This window comes from Lutzomyia longipalpis, chromosome 2, assembly GCF_024334085.1.
Source record: "Lutzomyia longipalpis isolate SR_M1_2022 chromosome 2, ASM2433408v1".
NCBI classification, from domain to species: domain Eukaryota; kingdom Metazoa; phylum Arthropoda; class Insecta; order Diptera; family Psychodidae; genus Lutzomyia; species Lutzomyia longipalpis.
This window is the reverse complement of record NC_074708.1, coordinates 337568-361823: the sequence shown is the minus strand read 5'-3', so window position 1 is coordinate 361823 and position 24256 is coordinate 337568. Positions and strand designations below refer to the sequence as shown.

General features: G+C 31.7%; 3 protein-coding genes across 7 annotated transcripts in view; 2 read left to right on the top strand and 1 right to left on the bottom strand.

The window, feature by feature from the left end:
- Nucleotides 1-24256, top strand: part of LOC129788401 (N-acetylgalactosaminyltransferase 7) — a 783634-nt gene that overhangs the window by 699370 nt on the left and 60008 nt on the right. The gene's annotated exons all lie outside the window — the stretch shown is intronic.
- LOC129788436 (uncharacterized) overlaps nt 1-24256 on the top strand; it is a 111590-nt gene that overhangs the window by 27326 nt on the left and 60008 nt on the right. For 3 of the 5 annotated variants that reach the window (XM_055824518.1, XM_055824519.1, XM_055824517.1), the window contains 7 exons: nt 2500-3350; nt 6046-6254; nt 6870-7005; nt 7116-7249; nt 7649-7771; nt 7857-8064; nt 8133-9165. In XM_055824518.1, coding sequence (XP_055680493.1) covers nt 3290-3350; nt 6046-6254; nt 6870-7005; nt 7116-7249; nt 7649-7771; nt 7857-8064; nt 8133-8254 — 993 coding nt within the window. In that variant the 5' untranslated portion in view covers nt 2500-3289 and the 3' untranslated portion in view covers nt 8255-9165. Of the gene's footprint in view, nt 1-2499; nt 3351-6045; nt 6255-6869; nt 7006-7115; nt 7250-7648; nt 7772-7856; nt 8065-8132; nt 9166-24256 lie in introns of those variants that run through there. The other 2 variants (XR_008750362.1, XM_055824520.1) reach the window with 2 other exon arrangements.
- Nucleotides 14276-24005, bottom strand: LOC129788387 (protein bicaudal C). The gene is made up of 7 exons (XM_055824389.1): nt 23751-24005; nt 21416-21626; nt 20068-20114; nt 18995-19993; nt 17922-18566; nt 15798-16041; nt 14276-15710 (listed from the first exon to the last, which is right to left on the bottom strand). Exons 2-7 carry the CDS (start codon nt 21612-21614, stop codon nt 15493-15495), a joined length of 2352 nt encoding a protein of 783 aa, XP_055680364.1. The 5' UTR covers nt 21615-21626; nt 23751-24005; the 3' UTR covers nt 14276-15492.

Sequence of the window (24256 nt, the reverse complement as noted above, 5' to 3'; positions counted from 1 at the left end):
AAAAAGTTTCTGCACAAGAAAAAAATAATATCAAGTTCGTGAAATACCTCCAAAAAAAAAACTATAAATGCATTGTATCTTACTTAATAGTTTTCTTTGTGAATTGAAAAAACCAAACTTTCAAGGATAAAGTTGTATTTATTGCTGAGTAAAATTTTCCACTTTTACTGTATCAATTGTATCAATAGAAAAATTTCTTCTCACGTTTTCGGATCCAAGCTGCTGCATTTTTTGGCATATCAACTTGCAATTGGAAACATTATGACATTTTTTGAGTTTATTCACATTTTTCCTCCTCTCAATTCCTTACTATAGATGTCTCAATTCAATCAACAACTTATCGATGATCCAAGAGACATTTTCTTTTTGTTCCATCCCATGTTATATTTTACAGAAAGGCAAATAATCCTTTTATTTAATCTAGGATAGAGTAAAATAAAAAAATGTTAAGAAAAAGTTAATCCTTCTTTATTGTTACGTTTGAGTTAGTTTTTAGCCGTTTTAGTGAATCAATGAACACAAACACGGCAATATAAACTCCCATCGTGTTTGAGAAGAGAAAAAAAGAGTTATAGGTATATTTTTTTTCTCTATAGAACAATCTTGGGGTTAAATTCGTTTAGAAAATCCTGAGGGAGAAGTAAAACATACCAGCTTCAATAGGAAATTAGTTTCTTTTCTCTTCGCGGGCGGCACATTGAATGGGGGGGTACAATAAGACAGCCCCCCAATGGCAAAAGGATATGCCGTGTGTGTGCTCATATGGTGGTTGGTAAGCCTTTGGGAGTCGTGAAACAATTTCCCAACTTTTAGTGGATTTTGTGATTGTATTGAATAGAAGAACTCATGTCAGACTTTAACATATTACAAATATCTTCTTTCCGCTTTCCACCCACACCACAAACATCCCCGCACAGGGTTCATACTTGCAAATGAAGGGAAATAACGCAGAATATTGAAAACCGCATTGAATATGTTCTCTCTATGCTTGATATGTGTGCGTATGATACTTTTTGAAAATTCACAAGCTCCACGACAAGAACGTACGACGTGATGCCGGAATTTAAGAATGAAAAAAAAATCCATTTTTAAGGCAGAATTATTCGTGCGAATCTCTTACCATCTATCCGCCAGTCTAATGGTCAGAGAATAAAGAAGATTCTTTCGCTCAATGCTATGCATATACAGCTTAAGCTTTAAATCAACGCCAAGACCGCCGACAGATGCCAATATAATTGAATAAAAATCTTACATAAGAGAATTGAATATTTTTTTCTTCTTCTTCTGCCGAATAAGAAAAGTGAAAAAAGTGGTAATTTGAACATATCCAATGTGACTAGCTAAGAGAAAAGAAAAAAAAGAAAACTCCACAGTCAGTCCATATTGAAAGCTAACCCCGTAAGAGTAGGAAAACAAATACGAAGAATTTTCCGCATGGCACGTACTCAATTTTCGACTTGAGTAACTTCAAGTTGATTAATATTTTCTACACATAACAGTGGAAGCACATTTTTTCAGACGAAACAGTAAATTCAAGGAAAATTGACTTTCAATATAAATTTGGGGAAATGTTTTTCGCGGCACAAAAGGGGGATAATAGGAAAAGAAATTAAAATTACAGACCATTTTCAATTAGCTATGCTAAATTCCAAGAGCCAATATCCTTGAGGCATTGTTAACATCTTTCTCTCTGTTCTTTGTTAATTGCAAAAGATCAACGAAAAGTGGTCAGTTTTACAGAGTAGCTTCCTGTTTATCCCAAAGGTAGTAGATTTTTCTTTTATGTTTAAAATGTTAATTTGAGATTAAATTCAATTTTTGTTTTTACAAAATGGAGGCAATGCAGCTTTAGGTTCTTCTAATTTCTATAAAATATTATTTAAATGTCATTTAAGAAAAAGTTGAGGTAGAAAGGGAATTAGGATCACGAGTCTAGAATCATCGGAAATTCCTCGATCTAAAGTCTTAACACTTATCTTCCGTAATCCTCTATTAAATGAAAATTTGATATTATGAAAATTAATTCATCTTACCCCATATTACTTTATTTTTCACATTAAAAAAAATATTTTGATCAATGAAACTTCACCCCCTACAGCTTTCTTAACAATTTAAATACTTTTTCCCAAAAAAGAAAAATTCTCAATTTCTCCTCAAACTCTTAGTGCTTGTACCAAAAAAAAATAAGAAGAATTTTGGGGGAATTTTTTTTCCTCAAAGTATTATGTAAAGTCTGGCGATTTATTAGATATCATATCGCATTTCTCAGCATTTTGGAATTAATGAGTTTGCATTAATCATGCAAAATATACGTCAAATTTTTACTCATTTCTGATGTGAGGGAAAACCACGAAAAGAATACTTTTCCCTTTATCAGAGGGGTTAGAAAACTTTCTCAATGTGCGCTTGATTTTTTTTTTGCAAGTCTAATGTTTTATGCAAAGAACTTTCCTTAATTGAGATATAATGTGTTTCTTTGGTTTTTCTTTTTCATTTCAGAAGCAAAAAAAAAGACGAAGCATTAACCACCACAACTGACCTTTCCTGCATATTGAGGTGGTGAGAATATTCTTTAAGAATAAAAAGAAAGGAAGAACAATAAGGATGAGAAGCAGCATCATTTGGGTTTGAAGAAGAAGAAAAAAAAAAAGAAAATTGTGTTTATATTGTGCAAGATGAGTGGATAAAGATGACATAATATAGTGTCCTAATAGACAAATCTATAAATTCATACTGAGGAAGGAGGAGGCTATCACGTATGTAATCCATCCTCCCACACGTGCACCTTTACAGTGGAAATGTGATTCAGAATGAAGCTGATAAAATTTCAGTGGCAAGAATATTTGCACAGACTATTTTGTGTGGTGCAGTTAAAAGGGAAAAAGGTGTAGGAGGTGTAGTAGAACCAGGATATAGAAATACACAATATTTAGGACGCGCGAAAGAGAGCTGTGAGATGTGTGTGTGAGTTGTTGCATTTAAATTGCGATAGTTTATGGTGGAAGAAGGCACACTTGGTGGTGGTATCTGTCACCTGTTCGAGAGGGAGACAAGTTTGTTCAGCAGGACGAGCCATTGGGGATGAGGCAGAGGTGCTAAAGGAGCCCACCCACACGCCCGGGTTGTCCTCCGCATTCCAAATAATATTTCCATCCACACCGACCCCCCCAAAACTCTCGTTCTTCTTTTGCAACACTCCAGTTGAGGCAGCCGCCACACAGTGTGCTCTCAAATCAACCCCAGCATATGTGCATATATTTGAGGACGATAGTGTAAAGCGACGTAAAATATGTGGCACCCAAGGGTTGTGGATTTACAATCCTCAATTCTCTGTTTGCTGATAGCTGCAGGTAATGTAGCGGAAATTGTCACAGAACCCCACAAATCCAAACACAATTTTCACTTTAAGACATTTTCATTTCAATTTTAAAACGAGACGGTGCATACAATTCATTATATATCTCTTTACCTACCCAACTATTTATGGTTCACATTAATTAATTTTGTACTTTACCTTCTCTTTCTCTCCCTACACCACCCCCTACTGCACACCTTCAAACCCTCTCATTCATTAATCCTCTTATTTTTGTGTCTTTCTCACATTATATGTCTAGTATTTTGCAAGAGGAGCTCCATTTAATGCACTCCTGTCTACCAATTATACAAGAAATATATGAATAAATGGATTTAAGGGGGGTCTCTTGTGAAAAATGTTAAAATTTACACATTTTTAATGTTATAATTTTTGGGGTTTCTCTTAAACTTGGTTTTCCTATGTTGGTTATATTTGTAGCCTAATTATTGAAGTGTAAGAAAATCACTTTTCGCCATCTTAGGTGCGACGCCATCTTGTAATTTTCCGACTTTTCCACAAAACTGGCCTAAAACACAAAGGTAGGTTTTTCTCAGGATCTACTGGATGGAATTTGATGGGGTAAAAAGCAAATGGAAGAGGAAACACCAATGCAGATTTTGATGTAGCGGAATTTTGAATTTCCGTTCTGGGGCTGAGAAAAGTGAAAAAAGTCAAAAATTTCTGAAAAAAGTCACATTTTTCCACTTTTCTCAGCCCCAGAACGGAAATTCAAAATTCCGCTACATCAAAATCTGCATTGGTATTTCCTCTTTCATTTGCTTTTTACCCCATCAAAATCCATCCGGTAGATCCTGAGAAAAACCTACCTTTGTGTTTTAAGGAATATCTCAAGATGGCGTCGCACCTAAGATGGCGGAAAGTGATTTTCTTACTCTTCAATAATTAAGCTACAAATGTAACCAATATTGGAAAACCAAATTTAAGAAAAACCCCAAGAAAAATTAAAAAAAAATTAATTTCACCAGCTCTCACAAGAGACCCCCCTTAATATATAAAATTAGGGGAACCTGGGGCTAATTACAATCAATATTAAATACGGTACAATATATAATTCTCTGAATTTTAATTATATTTAAATAAGAGATCAAGAAAAGGTTCGTGAAAAATCCAATATATATGTCAAAATCATTGCGATTGAATTAATTGAATTAAATTCCATCCGCATGAAACATTTAATTTCCACTTGGAATTATTATCGAAAGTGGAATAAATCGAAATTTCCTTTTTTTATTGTTCAATATAAATAAATAAATTTGAACAGCTCTTAACTTTTATTTTATTTTCACGCAAATACTATAAAAATGCGCCATATGCAGACGAATGAGTCATGATGTGACTCATGCACTGTATTATACGCACAACACTCAGCATCCCTCCCATTGAAATCATCCATGCACTTTTACCCTCCTTAAAATTTCTTCCCAAAAAGAAACTTACCCACACAATCAATTTTCTTTGCGGAATAAGCGAGAAAATAAAGGCAAGAGAGCGGGGGTGGATGTTATATGTGTGAATGCCAGAGAAATATAACTTTTCTACTTCACAAGAGGGAAACTTTTATACCATATTTACATACAAGAAAAATAGATTGAAAAGAGATGGAATGACGATGATATTTATATATGTATGTATATTTTGTATATATAATATTGTGGTATGTTAGTAGGTATATATATACATGTACATAATTTTGTGCATCATTTGAAAATCTGATTAACAAAGAGTAAGAGGGGACTTTATATGATGGCATTGGCAAAATGAAATGTTGAGATAAATCAATATAAATGTGGCTAAAGGAATGCAATATAGTGATTTTGATATGAAGTTAAATGAGAGGAAAACTCAATCATCTGATATAGAACTCCTCTATATATGTACAGTATACATAACCATTGATGTTCGCTATGCAAATTCAAATGCAGATTAGCTGAACAGAATTGAAAGTTCCCACAGAAAATTTATCAGAGTCTCACTACGTACAATCAACTTCATATTGTTCACTTTGAAAGAATCTTCTAAATTGTTCTATTGACATGAAATGAATTGCAATTTATACATGAAAATATACTATACCTATTATACCTTTTATTTGCCCACCTATGGAGTTCATCAATGATCTCCTTTCACTAATAAGTTATAAATGAGAGAAATTGAATTTCTATGCATTCATAAATCTAGGCTAGAGAGCGTGTAACTCTCAATAAAATTAAAAATAAGGAAAATGTCCTTAAAATTGAAAAACATTTTTGTGCGCATTTGAAAAGACAAAAAAGGACTAGCAAAAAGGATAGCTTGACTATAAGGGGATTTACAAACAATTTGTACGTATTATATATAAAACATATAAGAACCGATAAATACAAGGAGATAAAAATCTGAAACCCCTAAAATAAATAGATTCAGCGGATGAAAAATAAATTGAAGGAAAAAGTTTATTGATTGCAGACAAGTGACTAACTTTATTTTTTTTGCGCTCCCACAACTTCCTTTCCACATAAAGTTCATAACTCAATCATTTATTGTAATCATACCTATATATGTATTGTACATATATATGTAGGTATGGTGTATAGAAATATTACATATACAAAATTTAGAGCTAATGAACTTTTTTTTTTGAAATCTCACACCACATTTTTCTCATCAATGTAACATCTTTTTTTTCTTAGAAGTCGGAGTGGCTCTGAGGGATGTTCATGTCACAATCCCAGCGGCAGTCAAGAAAGGCGATAATGCTAATCTAATATGTAATTACGATATGGAAGGTGATATATTGTATTCAGTGAAATGGTATAAAGGTCGCCGGGAATTTTATCGATACACACCAAAGGAGAATCCAGCAATGAAAATATTTCTACAGCCTGGAATATCTGTGGAAGTAAGTTGTATGTAAAACTATTTAGCACGTGGAATTCCCAAAACCTATAGAATATGACGTCAAAATCTCAATTCTTGGGCTTTTCCCAAATTCTTGACTGACTTAAGGAAGTAAGCCAATCCTCTCCTTTTTTTATAATGAACTCTTTATCTTCTTTTTGCCCATAAATTCATTTGGATTAAATCTCAAGAAATTTAATCTTTTCATTTTAATCGAATAGACGCTGATTTTTTCCTAGATTCAAAGCACAATAATTCGAGATTTAATTTCTCATGAATTATAATTGTAAAGAATTTTTTGAGTTTCACAAAAGCCTTTCTCAATTAATGGAAGTACGACACTTTATCTGTGCAAGTTAATAATTTCTTATTTAAACGGGATTCTATTGCAATCAATTGTTTAATTAGAATACCCTTCCAAGTCTATATAAGTTCTTATTTGAGCATAATTTGTGGGTGACCGATTTTACCCATGGTCTCTGCATTAATACGAAGACATTCATTGTAATAAAAACCACCCTCCCCCCCCCTGAACTAATTAAGTATATCGCCCAGATTAAGCTTGTAAATAAAATATTTTAGCAAATTATATTCTTTTCTCTCATTCTACTCACAGCGCACACTTTCAAATGAGAGTCAGGTTGTCTTAACTGCCGTAGACACAACATTGTCTGGAAAATTTAGCTGTGAAGTATCAGCAGATGCTCCTTCCTTCCACACAATAATTGTTTCCGGCGACATGGAGATAGTAGGTAATTTAGCGAAGAAAATAAGTTAATCTCAAAGAGGAAAATTTTTCTTCATCACCACACCAACATGTGAAATGTAATTTAATAAATTATTTGTTTTGTTATCAAAATAGAATTACCAGAGAAGAGACCATCCATCGTGGGCGTTCATTCGCGGTATAGAGTGGGTGATTTATTGAGAGGAAATTGCACTTCACATTTCTCAAAACCAGCGGCAAATTTAACATGGACAATAAATGAATTGCCGGTAAATTTATTAATAGATTAGATTTGTCAGTGAAATTGTTTGGCTTGAATTTAATTAGAGATCCAAATTTATTAAATGTTAATAGAATATTCTAATTCAATTGTTTGGCTATAGGAGAGAATGTTCTTAATCTGACTTTTATCAAATCAAAGAATTATGAAGTTGTTGACAAAATAATTATTAAGTGAAAATTTCAATTAAATTTTAATTAATTATAAAAAAAAATTAAGGAGATTTTCAAAGTCAAATTTAGACCATTCTCCCCTAAAAAACACTTTCAATTAAGCATTAAACATAAGAAGAATAAATTAATCAGTTTATTGAGCGAGAGAGAGAGAAAAATTCGATCAAAAGCTTCTTATTAATTTTTATTTTGAATGAATTTCTCTCTATTTACAGGCAAGTCCATTGTATACAACTGAATATAAATTAATGAAAAATGTAAATAGTAACTTGGAGTCGTCTGTAATGGAATTGCATTTTACAATCGCACCAAATCATTTTTTACGTGGAAAACTAAAAGTAAATTCGCCCATTGTTTGAATTTTATTCTCATTTTCTCACGTATTTTTGTTTAAAAAAAATTTATATACTTTTTTCATTGCAGCTGAAATGCTTTGCTAGTATTCATGATATTTATAGGGCGTACGCCGACAAACTAATAGAACAGGAAACTCCTCGTATTTTGGCTACGGGCACTTCTGGACATAATGCCAATCTTTTCCAAAATACGCCTTACGACCAGTCTTCCAATTTAGATGAAGGTACCCGAGAGAATTATCTCGAAACAGATGGTTTTGTTAAACGCTATCAAGGTAATAACAACAAAAAATTATTTTAATTGATGAGAAATTAAATTTTCTTCTTCTCTTTTTTTTTCAAGCGGATTTGTCATCAGCATCATCGAGTTCATTTTTCAAAGCTACCAAAGCTGAGACATACCTCTTCAATACCAAATCATACTACATAGCTATTCTAATTCTTATCATATGTGCAGGAGGTTGATTAAAATGTATACTTTCCCTAGACATATAAGGCTATATTTTGTAAAAAAAAAAAAAAGAAATTTTCAAACCAAACAAAAAATGTTGCAGCTTCTTTAAGAATAAAATTGTGTAAAAAAATATTAGTAAAAAATGATGTAGAAATTGTAAAAAAAAAATGAATTGCAAATCAAAAAATAACATGTTTAGAATAATATAAAAAATTTCATGATGTGTATTAGTATTTAAAAAAAATAGGCATAATGTTGCATTGTGAATAATGCAATGAAATAAATAAGAATAGATGGATTTAGTTTTATTTATTGTTCTCTATAATGACAAAGCCGCGAGCAAAATAGTGTAGCATTATTATTTGCTAAATTATTCACTAAATGATATTACTAAAAGAAAAAAAAAAGAAAAGGTTTTACACATCATACCTAATAAATAAAAAGAAATGGTATAAATGTTTAGTCAATAGTGATAGAAAGAGAATCAACGACTCCCTTCATTTTTTTTTCATTTCTTTTAATGAAAAACAAACTATTACATTGAAGACAATGCTGAGAGAACTAGCAGAGAAAATAATTTTGAGAGAGCAAAGAAGCGGAAACCAAGGTTTTTATATTTATTTTAACAAATAAATTATTTTTCAAAGCAAAAAATATATATTCCAAATTAATTTATAATAGATTTTAATTAAATTAACACAAAAAATGTATTCAACACCGTTCTGGTTTATAAAATGAATGATATACCAACAAATTAGCGGAAAATATTAATTTCTTTTTGTAATCGAAGTTTTTCTTGTTTTCCGTGGAGAATCTCTAAAAAATTATATCATAAAAGGGTATATTAAATAGATTATATTGTAAAATGGAATCGAATGTAAACTAAAAAAAAATGTGACATCAAATATACAATGATTTTTTCGTTAAATTCTCAATGATACAGTGGGTGTCTTATACAACGACTTCCACAATCTGCATTTTAGGCTTTAAACACTGTAGTGAAGAACAATAAAAAACCGTTGTATTAGTCACTCGCTGTATACAGAAGAATTTTTTTTTACGATTTGGCAAAAGATAAATGATGATTAACAGTAAATAACCTACATACAGGCTCTCTGGCTTTACTGCTTCAGTATTCAATAAGTATCCCTCAAGCTTTGTAAACTGTTACTAAAAAAAAATCAGCATCTGAGGAAAAATTCAACATAAAAAAATAATAATTTAGCAATTTATGAAACAATGAAGAAGTAAATCGTCGATTTTTTTAAAGTCTTATGTTGATTTGAATTGAATTTTTGCTCAGAGATTAAACCATTTCTGTAGGACTTTCTGTAGGAGTCAAATTGAAAGAAATTTGTTCTTACTTCAATGTCTTTACAGGTAAGTACCTGTATTTAATGAAAATAATTCATTAATTTCTTTGCATATATGTTGCAGTTTGTAAAAATTTTATTCAGCCAGCATATTGCAGTTGACTATTTCAATTTAATAATAAAAAAGAATTTTTTGGAATATTTATTTTCTGTTAAAACAAAATCAGTACTTTGAGAAGGGAAAACTGTAACAATTTACTTCATTATTTGTTTACAATATGTACCCTAAATAATGCATTTCTGCCCAATAGGACATTGCACTGGGGAGTGTAGCCTTTTTGGGTCCTTGCCCGAGACCTGCATTGTTGCTGCCAGCATAAAAATGCATGACGAGCACGACAATAAATGAATATCTTGGCAAATGAATCTACTCTTTATTCAAATTGTGATAAAAGTAAATCTCTCTCTGCCAAATAGGGGGAGTTTACTGTGAAAGGGTGGAAAGAGTGCCACTGTGGATGATTATTTGTAGTAAATCACTGTATTTGTTATTAAATCGGGTGATTTAAAATTATGAAATCTTTTCCAATACATATATTAATATCAATATTTATCCCATTTTTCACACTCACAACCATTTAATCGTTTAAAGAGAAGATTTCTCAAATTAAGATTGAAATATGAATTCTTAATAAGAAATTTAAGAGGTTATTAAATCCTCATTAACACACAACTGCCACCCAAATATTGCAAATATACATATTTGCATAAATACTTACATTTAGCAATGGGTTGCAGAGGGTAGAGGGGAAACATATATAGTGGAGGTGACAGCCAAAACTTTGTTTCCATTTGAAATAACAACACATGGGCAATAATTTATTAAAGCACTCTCGTTGTCTGAAAATTTGTATGTACTCAAATATTTCATTTATAGCAGCAAACAATAATAATGAATGTTGTCGAGTGACACATATTACGCCACATAAAACCTCCACAAAAGTGTATACATTGAGTGCAAAAGCAACTATTTAGCTGTTACGGATTTACAGATAAAATAATATATCTACATATAACATTTACTTTGACCCCTTCTGTCCGCACACTTCCGTGAATTATGTGGTTAATTGCCTCTCTTTCCCATCCTCACCCCTCACAACAGGCCAGGATTTAATTTTAACGAGTTGCATAAAAAAAATTAAAAAAAAATGATATTCTATCGTAAAATTGATTTTTTTTAATCGGATTTTGTAATTCACATTTGGTCAAAAAAAACCACATCCTTCAGTTTACAAGAGGTACCAGCAATTTAAGCCGATTTTATTGATGGTTTTGGTAGTTATATGTAATTAAAATTAATCAAACATAAGCGGAATTCAATAAATGCGGGTTTTAAAAATTGATTATATATTTCAACGTGGATTAAAAAAAAAAGTTTGAAGAGTCACCAAGAGCTATATTAAAAAAAATCTTTTTTATACTTTACTGCCACGCAGACTTTCATTTATTATATTCAGTTTAATTTTGCAGTTGATTAAATTGATAAAGTGCTACAAAATGCTCTTCGAGCGGTCGTCATACGGGGTTACCACTGTAGTTTCAGATGTCAAGAATTTTACAAGAACTCTCAGTCAGAGCAAACAACAATTCCTAACGTAGAAGGGATGATGATCATATTCACTCCACTTAACCTATTAACCCCATTTTACGGTTTTATATATATATTTTTTAATTAAATAAGCTCTTCAAATATAAAAGTTTGGCAAAATTTTCAAATTTTCACTTTCTTCTTCGCGGAAAATTCCCATTAATATAATTTCATACATACATATATCAGGAAAAGGGCTTGAAAATGCGGTTCATTAAATAATTAAGAGGCGTTTTACTTATTATTTACATAGTGGTTGTGTTTATTCACCTAATTTTGAATATTATTTGTCTGATTGAAAGTTAATTGGAATATTATGTGGTAGTATTTACTCATGGAACGCAAAGTGTTGACATTTTGTTGTTGATTCATAGAATTTATATCATTTAAAGGGCAACATAACTACACACGAAATATTGATATTTTAATGTAGACATGAAAATTATGTTGAAAGAGGCAAAAGGGGTCATCGATAAATGATTTTATTAAAACATTTGAATTTTGTTGTCAGTGGAAAGGTCTTTAAAATGTCCAAATTAGTGATTAGAATATTTTGAAAAGCTTTACTTTAACGATTTTCTTCTGAAATTAATTTTAATTAATTTAACAACATCTTTGTAAAAGTAAATTTATGTGTCAATGATAAGATGTTGATTGTTGTGGGATGCATGCGACCTTATCACAACTCCCTTTGCGTTATCAATTTTCGTGGGTGGAGGGGTGCTGCGGGTTGTACTGCAATCACATTAGTCCGTCTCAGAGGGTAAAATACGCAACAATGCCATACTAAGCAGCCAGTAGATTCATTTGTATGAGGCGTTTTCTCCCCAATTCAGCATTTGCAGATGAATGTTGGGTATCTATTCGGTGGTTATGGTCATCAATCATCAACTATTGAGAATTGTTCAACCCATGAAATTCCTTTTCATGCTTATATGACAGTGTATAGTGAGATTGTATGCGAATAGATCTGTGGAAAACAATCATTTGCTTCCACAATTCTCTCAATATTCCCATCATATGTACAGTACACCACAGAGACATATGTATAACACTAGAGAAGATCTCATTATATGTATACTATGTACATAAAAGGATTAGAAATTCATTTTCTTCCCAATATATTCATAAATGTACTACACTACGTATATGTACATTGTAGGAGAATCCAATGAATGAAACATTTTCCTTTATATTTCAAATCAAAATCAAAAGGGACCAAATCAAATTATGATTATAAGGCTATTCAATTCACGCACCGGCCTACACCAGAAAAGTGTTCTTAAAATTGTTAAATTATTTATAAACAATTAAATATTAAAAAAAAGAAATAATATAGAGTTGCAGAGTATCAGATTAATTGCTCTAGAATGTCAGGAAAATTCTAATACATAGAACATTTCCAAGCAGAATAAAGCGTAAAGTATTAAAGGAAGTTTTGAATTGTGCCGGTTCTATTGATTGTATTTATTGTAATTTTAATTTTATTTTTAATCTCAAGTTTAGGCAGTTGTAAGCTTGCTTGAAAATTCTTCTAAAACATCCGGAAAAATACTCTATGTAATTCTAAATCATCACACATTTAATCGTTTCCTTCGGACTTCCTCATTTAGGTTCAAATGCTCTTAATTTTAGTGCAAATTTTCAAGCCAAATTTTTAATAAATTACAAGACAGAAAGAAAGGAGTATGATTGAAAATATTAAGACATAAATCGAGATATATTTTGATTCAATTTTTTGGAATTCTAAGAAATTAATTCACCAGAAAATTAACCCTTTCATGTATGGTTGGATCGTACATTAAGCCAAACTTGAAAGGTTTTTCTTTGAAGGTCGAAGATTTGTCAGTTTGAGAATCTTCAAAATTCCAATCCATGTGGAATTCCGAAATTCAGTAATATAACCCTTTGTGTTCTAATTAGAATTTTGCGTTATATTTCAAAATAAGAAGAATTATTAAGAAATTATTAAATTAAAATATGAGGTCCAAATCTCACCCGTTTAATGCACTAAAATGGAAATTTAATAAATTTTCTTAAATTGCATAAAAGCTTAAAAGCATTCTGGGGGAGTAAATTTTGTGTAAATAATTTAATGTTTAGTGATCAATCAAATTTTATTTATCCAACCTATCAATTGTGTATTTATGCATCAAAATTCAATATTATTCCACATAGCCTACATATCTATACATACAAAATAAATAGGTACATATGTATGTATGTTTATGCATACAACAAAGACAAGGATTCTGCACGATTTCTACGAAACATTCTTCTGCGCATTAAGTCTTTTGTGTTGGCGCAAACAGCCCGACTATTCATTTCGATGAATTATTGGGTCCGATTGTGGTTTTGGTATATCGTCATCAGAAGTATCTGACAAATGTACATTGCATGCGTATGAATAGACGATTTATCATGCGGAGCGAAACATTGACACTATACTGCTTTTCCACAAATTCACTCGGAAATTTATCAACGAAATGGTGCGAGAATGTTTGTCATCAAAACCCAAAATTCCAACCCTTTTTCATTGTGATAACCACAAATTAGTCGCAATTGTACTATTTGCAAATATATTATATGAGTTTATGATATAATGCACATATATATTACTCTCACACGGAAGGGGGGAGGGGGTGGTGGACAAAATTGTATACCACAAAATTGAAACCAAAATATTATTATTTTGTAACACATGATTTACAACACACTACACAAACCCCCTCAAACACTCACCGCAATGGCTTTATGTAACGAAACGAAGAACATTTTGTACGGCAAAAGATTTTCTGTGTGTGACAATTTTTGCCCCGAAATTGTTAGAAAATGATTAGTGAGCTTTCGCCCATTTTATTGGCTAAATTACACTGCAATTAAAAAGTTTTAGGGTAGGTAAGTCAAAATAAAGAACTTTTCCATGATTGGAGAATTCTTTTCGTTTCCTCACTTCCCCCCCTCCCCCAAAAAGCATCAATGTTTAAAAAAAATTTGATATGAAAATTATATGAAAAACTTTTGAAACTTTTTTTTTGAAAGATGTTTAACAAATTATTCAAATTAAAATATTTCTTTTATAAGCATGTATTTTTTTTTAATTTTTATAATCATTTTGAAAAAAAGATATTACAACTTTTCATGCATTTGAGCCATTATTGCATTTATAATCAGTATAACCGTTATTAAATTTATATTATTTTTTAATATATAAAAAAAAGAGGGAATCATCTTTATTTTAAACTAAACTGGGATTTTCTTAGCATTTGCTTATGTTTCGTTTTCTTTTCTATTGTTGTTAATTGTATTGATTTATGTTTTAATTTTATTAATTGGTGTGTTTCGTTGTATGTTTTTTTTTGTGAGAAAATTCTCATAAAAATACTGATATTGAATCATCACAGGTCAATATACATAAATTTTTCAACACACGCTCTCTATAAAGTTTAACAAAATTATTATTTAATTTGTGAAAATTATCTTTCATTTTTTTATCTCTCCATTAACTTATTGTATGACTAAAAATAAAATTTTGAATATATATTTTTGGAGTTATTTCTAAACTAAAAATTAATAACAATATGATTTATGACGTGGTGAATTTTCTAGATGAAAATATTAGTTTTTTTTACTTGTGATGCTCACGCTATAGAAAAGAACAGCAAATCAGTTCTTTTCTCTTATCTTTTTGCAAAAAAGAAGAACCACAATCAAAATCATAAACAAAACCTCATGCAAGAGTATCAGATAAATATTTTTGGAGATACATAAATCAACTTATTATGCCTATGTTTTATGTTATAAACTAATAATTATTTTAAATTTTGTATATAGATTTTCGAATGAGATAATTTTTTTCTTCTTCTAAAAAAAGATAAATTAGATTTATGTGAATTAATTAGAATATAAATGCAAATGTAATAATTATAAATATTGCAAAAAAACACATAAACAAGAATTAATGGTAAAGTACGGTCGAGATGTACAGTGAAAGATTAAATTTAAATGGCACCACAGGCCGTCACAAATATTTGAGACTAATAGACAAATCTTTTTTCTCAATGATAATCATAGATGGATTGGTGGAGCCTCACTGGATAAATTATTCTACTTTTCTTAACAATTGAAAATTTTTTTCCTCAAAATTTTGGCATTTATGCAATGTGAAGGAAATCCAATTGAATGCCAGTCAATTGGATGCAATTGCATTACAATTCCTCTTAAATATAGGTAGATGAAGGGACTTTAAGATGAAGAATCTAATGCCAAAGAAAAGAAAAGAGTCTTCTTACACACCATTGGACGTACGTCTCTCAGCACCAGGAGCTGCTGATCCGGAGAATTTTGGGCGATGTGGCGTAAGGGAATTTGCCGAAACTGCCAAGCCAGTAATTGCCATGAGGAGCTTCTTGCGTGCCCCAAAAGCCGTAATACCCAGCGTTGTAAGATCTTCCTCTGTGAGTGTGGAGAATGTCTCAAGATCAATCTCATTGGTGACGAAGGTGTCTATGGAAGAAGCAACGAAAAGAACAAAAAAAAAAGTATTTTTTGGCACATGTTAACACAATAATATTAATTCAACAATTCTCTCACTTATATAGTGCTCCAAGTCAAGAGATGTGAGGAGACTTTGCAAGTCTGGATGATGTCCAATTTGCGCTCTACGCTGCACTGGGGTTGAATCGAGAATCCCACATGTCTTCCCCAATTGATAGGGCGATGCTACTGCTGTGTCTTCCCAATCGGCAGAAAATGCACCCGAAATTCCATCACGTGGAGTCATAGGAGAAGTTCTGCTAAGCCCTAAACCTTGCCAAGTTGATGTTGGAGTTCTAACCTAAAGTACATAAGTCAATCATAACGCGTCCAGTTATAAGAGTTGGTGTCCCACAACGTGTAAAAGTTTCTTTATGCGCTTTAATACTATTTGTGAGCAGAATTAGTAGACAAATTTAATTTTTTTTGTAAAATTCGGCAATTTGATGGATAAAATCTGTCATATCTTTGGTTCTATAAGACCTACAAAAATTTCTTGACTAGTTTTGGAAAGGTATTAAAACAGGCTATAAATTGACATAAATTTCAATAATTTTTAATGTCATCTCCAGAACACAAAATGGCGGCTTTTTGTTTTGCGAAAACAGTTTTTGGCATTTTTTGTCTCGAAGAAGTGGTTCTAGAGGGTTCTGATGTTCTAGAAAGTTGTAGAGAATTGCAAAATCTTTAATTTGATACCAAGTTGAGCAAAATCGGTCAAGCAGTTCAGGAGATATGGCTCTTAGAACTTTTCAAATTCAAGAATTTTTCAAATGGCTATATCTTCTAAACGGGGACATAGAATTTCTTCATTTTCGGACTGGTGAAAGATATTGAGTCAGGCTACAACATATCTAAATTTAAAGGAAATCTATAACAGATGTTCGGAGATATTGCCCCTTAAAGTTAGGCAATTTTTGTTTTTGAATTTCGCGCCTCTTACGGATGTTTTTGAAACTTGAAATGTTCTAAACAGTTGTAGGGCTTCTTGAAACCTTTCATTTGAGCTTGAGTTGGTCAAAATCGGTCAAGCCGTTCTCGAGATATATCGAAAAAACACTTTTTGCTAAACGCCGCCATATTTGCTAAACGGCTTGACCGATTTTCAAGTATGAATTATCGATGAAAACGTCTCACTGAGCTCTACAACTTACTAAAATTTCAGAGCTCTAGCTATAAGGGAAGTGGTTGACAGTAGTTCAAAATGGCGGACGGCGGCCATCTTTGATTTCGAAAATGCGAAAAAATGAAATTTTACACCCACATTTCTATAGAAAACTTCAAATCCGAAGTCTCTATCTGTTACCGTTCTCGAGCTATAAGGCAAAGTTTAGAGTCCCGGACGGCAGGCCGGCAGGACGGCAGGACGGCAGGACGGCAGGCCGGCCGGATCAAAAATTTTCCACCACCAATTTTGGAATGTGGGTTGTCTGAAACGTGCTCATACCAAGTTTGAGCCCGATCTGAGGTGGTCGGAAAATCCGACGATTACAATACTTGGTGTTGGCCACGAAGTGGAACACCAACTAATAGCATTGGTGTTGGTGGATGTGATAAAGCACAACAAGGAAAAGTAACTAAATATTCGCAAATTGAGCTTTTGAAGCTTTCTCATTTGTGCTCGAAATTATTCTTGTGAATTCTTTTGCATTTAAAGATCATTTTATACGCTATAAGTGGTAGATGATCAAAACTTTGCACTTAATTTATCTTTATTCTCTTCTCTCTTTTTTATTTCAAGAAGACTTCTTAAGGTTCTTAAGGTATTTTCAAAACATTCTTCAAGATCTTACATCAAAGTTATAACAACAACAAATAAGAGTCAATATACTTTGCTAAATATGCTTTACACTACAAGTATATCAAGTAACTTCCTTAAAATTCAGGTGTATTATATGAGCATACACACACACACATTTATTGAATAAAGGGAAAAAATGTGATTTAGTTTATAGAGAAGACACCTACTCTTTCTCTCTCGTCTTTATAAGCACACGTGAAGAACTCTTTATGTGACGATAAAAATAAAAATTGATAGCAAAATACACATTTTTCTATTTATAGGTATATAGGTATTATGTAGATACGTGAATGAGAATATATTCAAAAAACGTCGTTATGCAAGATGAGTAAAGTACATATTGTGAGATTAGAAATGTGGTTCATTTGTATTCTTCTTACCTCACCCATTGGTGATGTCTTCATAGCTCTGAGTCCATCCAATTTCTTTAAATTGAAATCAAATATGGGACTGTGATCGAAATTACGTTTCATCTGATAGTTGATATTGGACGACTGTGAGTCACTCGTGTTGAGAAATTGGGAACTACCGTACCCACTGCTGCTGCTACAGCGACTGGATTGTCCATAGAATATCCTCTCTTGGGATGAATTGACACTCGGCGGTTGATTCAGCGATGGGTACATGTTCAAATGGTCAAGGGAGTTTGTGCTGCTGCTGAAACTTTGATATCCACTCGTATTGTTGCTCACACTTCTCGGTGAAATATTTGTGGGTACATTCAGATACTTATTGTCCACTGGGTTTTCACCGCCCACCGATGCCAATTCATTTGGCGTAAAGGTGTAGAAATTGCCCGGGCTCGTCTGGTACCGACTCTTCGTGCCACTACCACCATCGAATAGTGTATATGGTGAGCTCTTATCGGACAAATAGCCGACTGGCGATGGTGTTGGGGTGTCCGGATTGAGTGCAAGAAGTGCTGGCAGCTGCATGAGTCTCTTATTCTCCAAATGGAGGCAATAACTTGCTGGGATTGTTGGTTGAATGCATGGGGGGTCGAGTTTGAGGATGTCATGCCGTGCCTAAATGGAAATAAGGAAATTCACAGAATTTTGAATAATTTTTTTTTACCTAATTTATGGGAGAAAAACTATGTAGAGTGGGTCATCATGTAAAAAAATATTTTTTTTTGAAATATGATGAAACATTCAAATATCTTTATGGGAAAAATTCTATCCTAGAATTTTCTTTTCTTGTATCTTGTTAAGAAATCTTTTTAAATCTTTTTTTTTATTTTTTAATTCTTAATGAATTTATCAGAAAGCTCAGAGAATGAAGCTCAGATTCTTGAACTCAAAAGACAGACGAATGAATATCAATAATAAATTACCAAATATTCATTTGATTGATTTCTTAATAATTTTAGAAACATATTCTTTCATTTATTTCTCCTTACTAAACAAGATTAATAAATATAAAAAGATAAAATAAAATAAAATAATGCACATACCTGATATACATCCTTTATGAACTTTTCAATGCCTTTAATGACGATACTCAAGGTACTTTGACGTGTCTTTGCGCGTACCGTGATGAAAACATCGAGGTTATTATTCAATTTTGCCACATCGGATGGATCAATGGTGTTGTTTGAATAGTCAAACATAAGAGCCACCGGCAAATTTCCCAGGAGCAACTGACGTGCTGAGTACACTCCTTCTATGTTCCCATAGATGAGGACCTGCGATCGGCGCAATGGACGAATGTTTGCATCACTCAAGTCCGGAAAGATGATTTTTGTCTTTGTAAATTCCATTATGTGCAATAAATTGCGATTATCCTTTCCCTTCACGATGCAATGATGCTGCGGCGATATCTCCATTTGGTGCATCACATCAATCCTCGATGCGGCATATGAGCAAAATTTATCAATTAAGAGTTGTGTGGCAATTTTAACATTCATACAATTGCGCTCGGATCCCTTTACAATCACCGACAACGAGTGCAATTTGGGCTTATTTGAGAAGGCAATTTGCACCTCATACCCCTGTTGGACTTCCTTAATGTACGGCGACTCACTATCGGGCACTGGATGATTCGGTGCCACAATTGGTAGATCAAATTGCAACACAAGCGGTGCTGACTCCCGCACGAGGGCTCGTGCCTTCTCAACACCCTCAAGAGCACCATTTAGCGATACCTGATTACTCTTCTCATTTTGATTATTGCGATTGGAATCGGGAAAGTGAATGTGCGTCTGTGTCTCCTCCATGATCTTCTTGATGATCTTACCGCTCTTCCCAATGATGAACGAGTGATCCGTATAGGAGACATCCAGTTTCATTGTCACTCTCATACCGCGAGAGTTGAGTGAGCACATGACACGCTCCTTTGCCTTTAGAACATTATCCGGCATCCCAATGATCTTTACATGGGGATCCTTCTTTGTCTTTGCACCAATCTTCAATCTGCATGGCCAGCAAATGTATGTCGAAGTATCTCCCATAATCTATTACATTAATTAATGTTTTTTTTAATAAAAATTATTTAATATTTCTTTAAAACATTAATTTTGTTTATTACCGTTTGGAAAAATATTTCCGCTTTATTCATGCCTCGACCTTCAGTGTCTACAAGAATAAATAAAATTGCAAATAAAATCCGTGAGAATGATGAAAATTATATTTTCTTTATTTTGAGACATTTTTTTTTAATTCTATTTAGAACATTGCAAAAACATGCCTAATCATGATCGATTTTTCAAAAATTTTCCGCTTTAAATCTTTGTCAAGAAACAGAAAAGTTTTTTGCATAGTGGGGGGAAAAGCTCTACCTCAAGGCGAGAAATTAATAAAAACAATGAATTTTCACAAGAGAAAGACATATTGAAAATGTTTAAATAACTCCCACTCTATTAATTTTTTTTCTACCTGATATATCTTATTGATAAGAAGATTAACCCAAATACGCGTACACGTTTATTCTTCATTTATACTGATAATCTCTTGATTAAAAATCTTCCAAACTTTGATAGGTAAGTATTTTTTTTTTCGAACTGTCGTTATCATTAATCTTTCCCTTTTTTGTTGAGATTTTTTATAGCTTCAACAGGGAAATGTTCTTAGAAAAAAAAGTTAAATATTTTATTTTTTGTCTGAAATTTAATTAATAATCTTAAATATTTAATTAATAAGGGATTAAAGTTGTATAAAAGGAAAATTCTTGACACATATGGGTTAAATTTAATATGTAATCTAAAAGAGTTTCAATAAATCAAAATTCTTGATTTCATTTCTATCATAAAATATGTTTATTGCATAATATACTCGTATGTTGAGCATGATTTCTTATTCTACATAATTATACTCCTTATGATCGAAAATACCTTAATTAACCCAATTAATTCAAATTAATTTAATCTTAATTTGTCCTACATATTTATATACATTATCCTCAACAGTATTAAATTCAAAATTAATTTTATAAATAGCTTAAGGAATTGAATTGATTGCAAAGTCATTTTATTTATATAAGTATCATTAAAAGCATCTCATGGCAGATATATGGAATATGGTATAAGGAAATTATTCAAATTTTGATAGCAACACAACCCCTTTTACCAAGAAATCAGGTAAATAAATCAAGAATATAGATCACACATAATGTTGGATTTTAAGTAAAATTTGTTGTTCATATGGAGAGAGCATTTGATACTATCTTTTACCAAAATAATCCATCGCCAAGTAAACTCTCTCATACCATTAGATATGATAAGAACGAATGATTTAATTTTCATCGTTACATTTTGACATAAATATTTTCCATTTGTCAGACGTTGCATAAATTTTATTTTTTTTTCCTTTAAAATTGGGATTATGAGAGAATTTTGAGAAATGAAGAAAAAAAAAGAAAAGAAATGAAAAGCTCATACCCGAAAGCATATTCTCCAACTTCTGGCGCTCAATTTTAAATCTTTCCACGACCAAATCTTCCACATTGACTCCCAATTGAATGGCAATTGAACGTAAATCACTCAATTCACTGTCAGCCGAAGAAATTTCACTTTGAGTCTCACTACGGGAATCAGATCCGGAGATCTTTATCTTGCTCAGAGATAAAAATGAAGCCATGATATCAATATCCTGAAAATAAAAAGAAAAGGCAAAAGAATTTAGAGAGAGAAAATATGCAAAGGGCCCCCTTATTGGAAGAGAGAGGGTGTGTGAGAAAGGCGTTCAATTGAAACTCACCGTCATCATTTTGTCAGTATTTTAGTGTCTGGATTAACTTATAATATTAAAATTCGGTATATACTTGGGAACAAAACAATATTAGTTTTTTGGTCAAACAAGAAGAAAAAAAGTTAGAAATACTTCAACCAGATAACTTTGATGAATAATCTGGAGTCAGAGAGAGAGAATTTTGAATTGTCGTGTAATTTACATTATAGCACAATAATTTTTTGTTCTAGAATTTTTGCACAGAATATCCGCTGTTAAGTCTTCTTTATAATTTTCATACTAAACACCAAAGAGAATACCATCGGGAAGAAGGTAGAGCAAGAAACTGATGGTGCGTACATGACAATCACCAGAAAATTTTCATTTTTCGTCAATTCCAAAATAACATTAACACACCATATAGCTACATGTGTGGACATTAATACATGCACCATCCGATAAGAGAAATAAATACCGACAAAAATTTATTGATAAGACATGGTGGCTAAATCCCACTCAAATCGTGATTATACATTTTCTCTGATTTTTTTTTTTTACAACTTCATACTAAAAATCCTCGGACACAGACGCAACACCAAAGCCATACAATTCTATCTATAAAAAAAATGTTTGAGCAAATTTTTATGCAAAAAAATATTTACAAAAGACTGATGCAAAAACCGTATGAAAAATGTTCATAATTTTCCTTTGAACTTTTCTTCTTTTCTCTGTACATATTTTTTCATAATTGCAAAACTCAATTTTAAATTAAAACCTTCATTTTTTCACACCTTCCTCATTGAGCTAATTAAAATGAATTTATTTATGTTTTTCCACCCCAGAGAATACACGGGAAAAAAAAAGATGATGTTGAACATGAAAAGCGAATGATTTTGTTAGTTGGGTGAAACACTCACTATTGCAATTTACTGACAGAGACTATATATTTGATTTTTATTCCCATCGATAAATCACACATGGAGATAACACCACGTTAAGACATTAAAAGTGAATCCATAACAGTTAATCCACAATTACAATTTCAGTCAACGTGGCCTCATAAAATCGTCAATTTGCCAGAGGGACGTTTTTTCTTCACATAAATATTCCTCACAGTCAGGCTAAAAATTTTTTTAGAGGGAGAGAGAGTCTGATAAAATTAGGTATATATTTTTTTGGAGACAAGACAGAAGATTCGAGAAAATTTTAATTTTCAGAGAAATTTTCTTCATTAGAAAAGAAATCCTTTTAAATTCTTCTTGCAGATTTCTTGTACCAAACACCACGTGCTCTACATAACGAACACTAAAATTATGTTTTTAAGTAGTTGAGATGCTTTCTTCTATTAAAGATACTTAAATTGTAAAAATTTTATGAAGTAGGAGACGATTTAATTCTTTTTTTTTTTTTTCATTTCAACATACTTCCTCACATTTCTATCAAATGATTTCCCACAAAACCAATGCAAAAAAAGGATAGTTAAACCACATAGCTCACCAGTTCAATCATGAATATTATATTGCAGAATAGCAATGAATTTAGGAATTTATCAATATTTTACGTTTAATCACCACAATTTGTTGTAAAAATTGCTAAAATATCCATTACAGTATTACTTTACAACTGATTTAAAAATCAATGGAAAGGAAAATGGAATAAATTAATTTTTTGCCAACTTATTTGAATATTTAAAAAAAAATCTACTAAATATTATGCAACGAAGAGATTAATTACATTTCTTTTAATGCAATTAATGCGAAAGATTAAAAAAAAAACTATTTAATTTTGATGATAAAACATAGAGAAAGTTTGATTAAAATGCCCCAAAAATTCCTTTTTTCACTGTCTCACATTTAAAAAAAAAGACTTGAAAGTTTCCATGCAAATTAGTTAAAAGACAATTCTTCATTCTAACTGGCAGTTTGTTAATTAGAATTTCAAGAACTATTTAATAAAATGTCACACATTGTGAGTTTTTGAATTATTTTCCATTTTCTCATGGAAATTTTTTTTTAAACGAAAAAATACTCATATAAATTGACTTACTTTTTATCAGGTATTTATAATTTAAAAAAAAACTCTGGAACAACACTTGGTCGGAACACGTGAAGAAAGGAAAATTTATTTTATTTTTTGAAAAAAATATATATAAAAAAAAATTTGAGAAAACTTCACATTAATGGGAGAAAATTTTAAAGGAAAAAAAATTAATTTAAAGTTATTTCACTGGGTGGGATGTTGTTGGTCCGAGGAGTAAATTACAACTGTTGATGGCACGAGAGAAGAAATTAATTTTGAACAATTAATCTGCGTTTGAACCATCAAGTATTGCAGTATCTACTTTTTCCGGTTTTTTGGACAACTTGCATTAATGTTTGGCGCCTCTTCATGAAGAGTTGAAATTGATTTGCTATCCCATGGCTGAGGGGGACCTGTTGATTCGCAATTTAATCCTCTGCATTAATACTTTTCAATTTACAAATTTTTCCAGGAATTGCTTTTTCTGCTGCATCCCCTGGAATTTCATTACAAAATATTATATTATGATTTTA

Coding starts and splice junctions, on each gene's coding strand:
- LOC129788387 (XM_055824389.1), bottom strand. CDS start 21,614: ATGGCTTCATTTTTATCTCTGAGCAAGATAAAGATCTCCGGATCTGAT. Junction 20,115..21,415: donor GTTGGAGAATATGCTTTCGG/GTATGAGCTTTT, acceptor TTATTCTTGTAG/ACACTGAAGGTCGAGGCATG. Junction 16,042..17,921: donor AGACATCACCAATGGGTGAG/GTAAGAAGAATA, acceptor TATGTACTTTAG/GTTAGAACTCCAACATCAAC.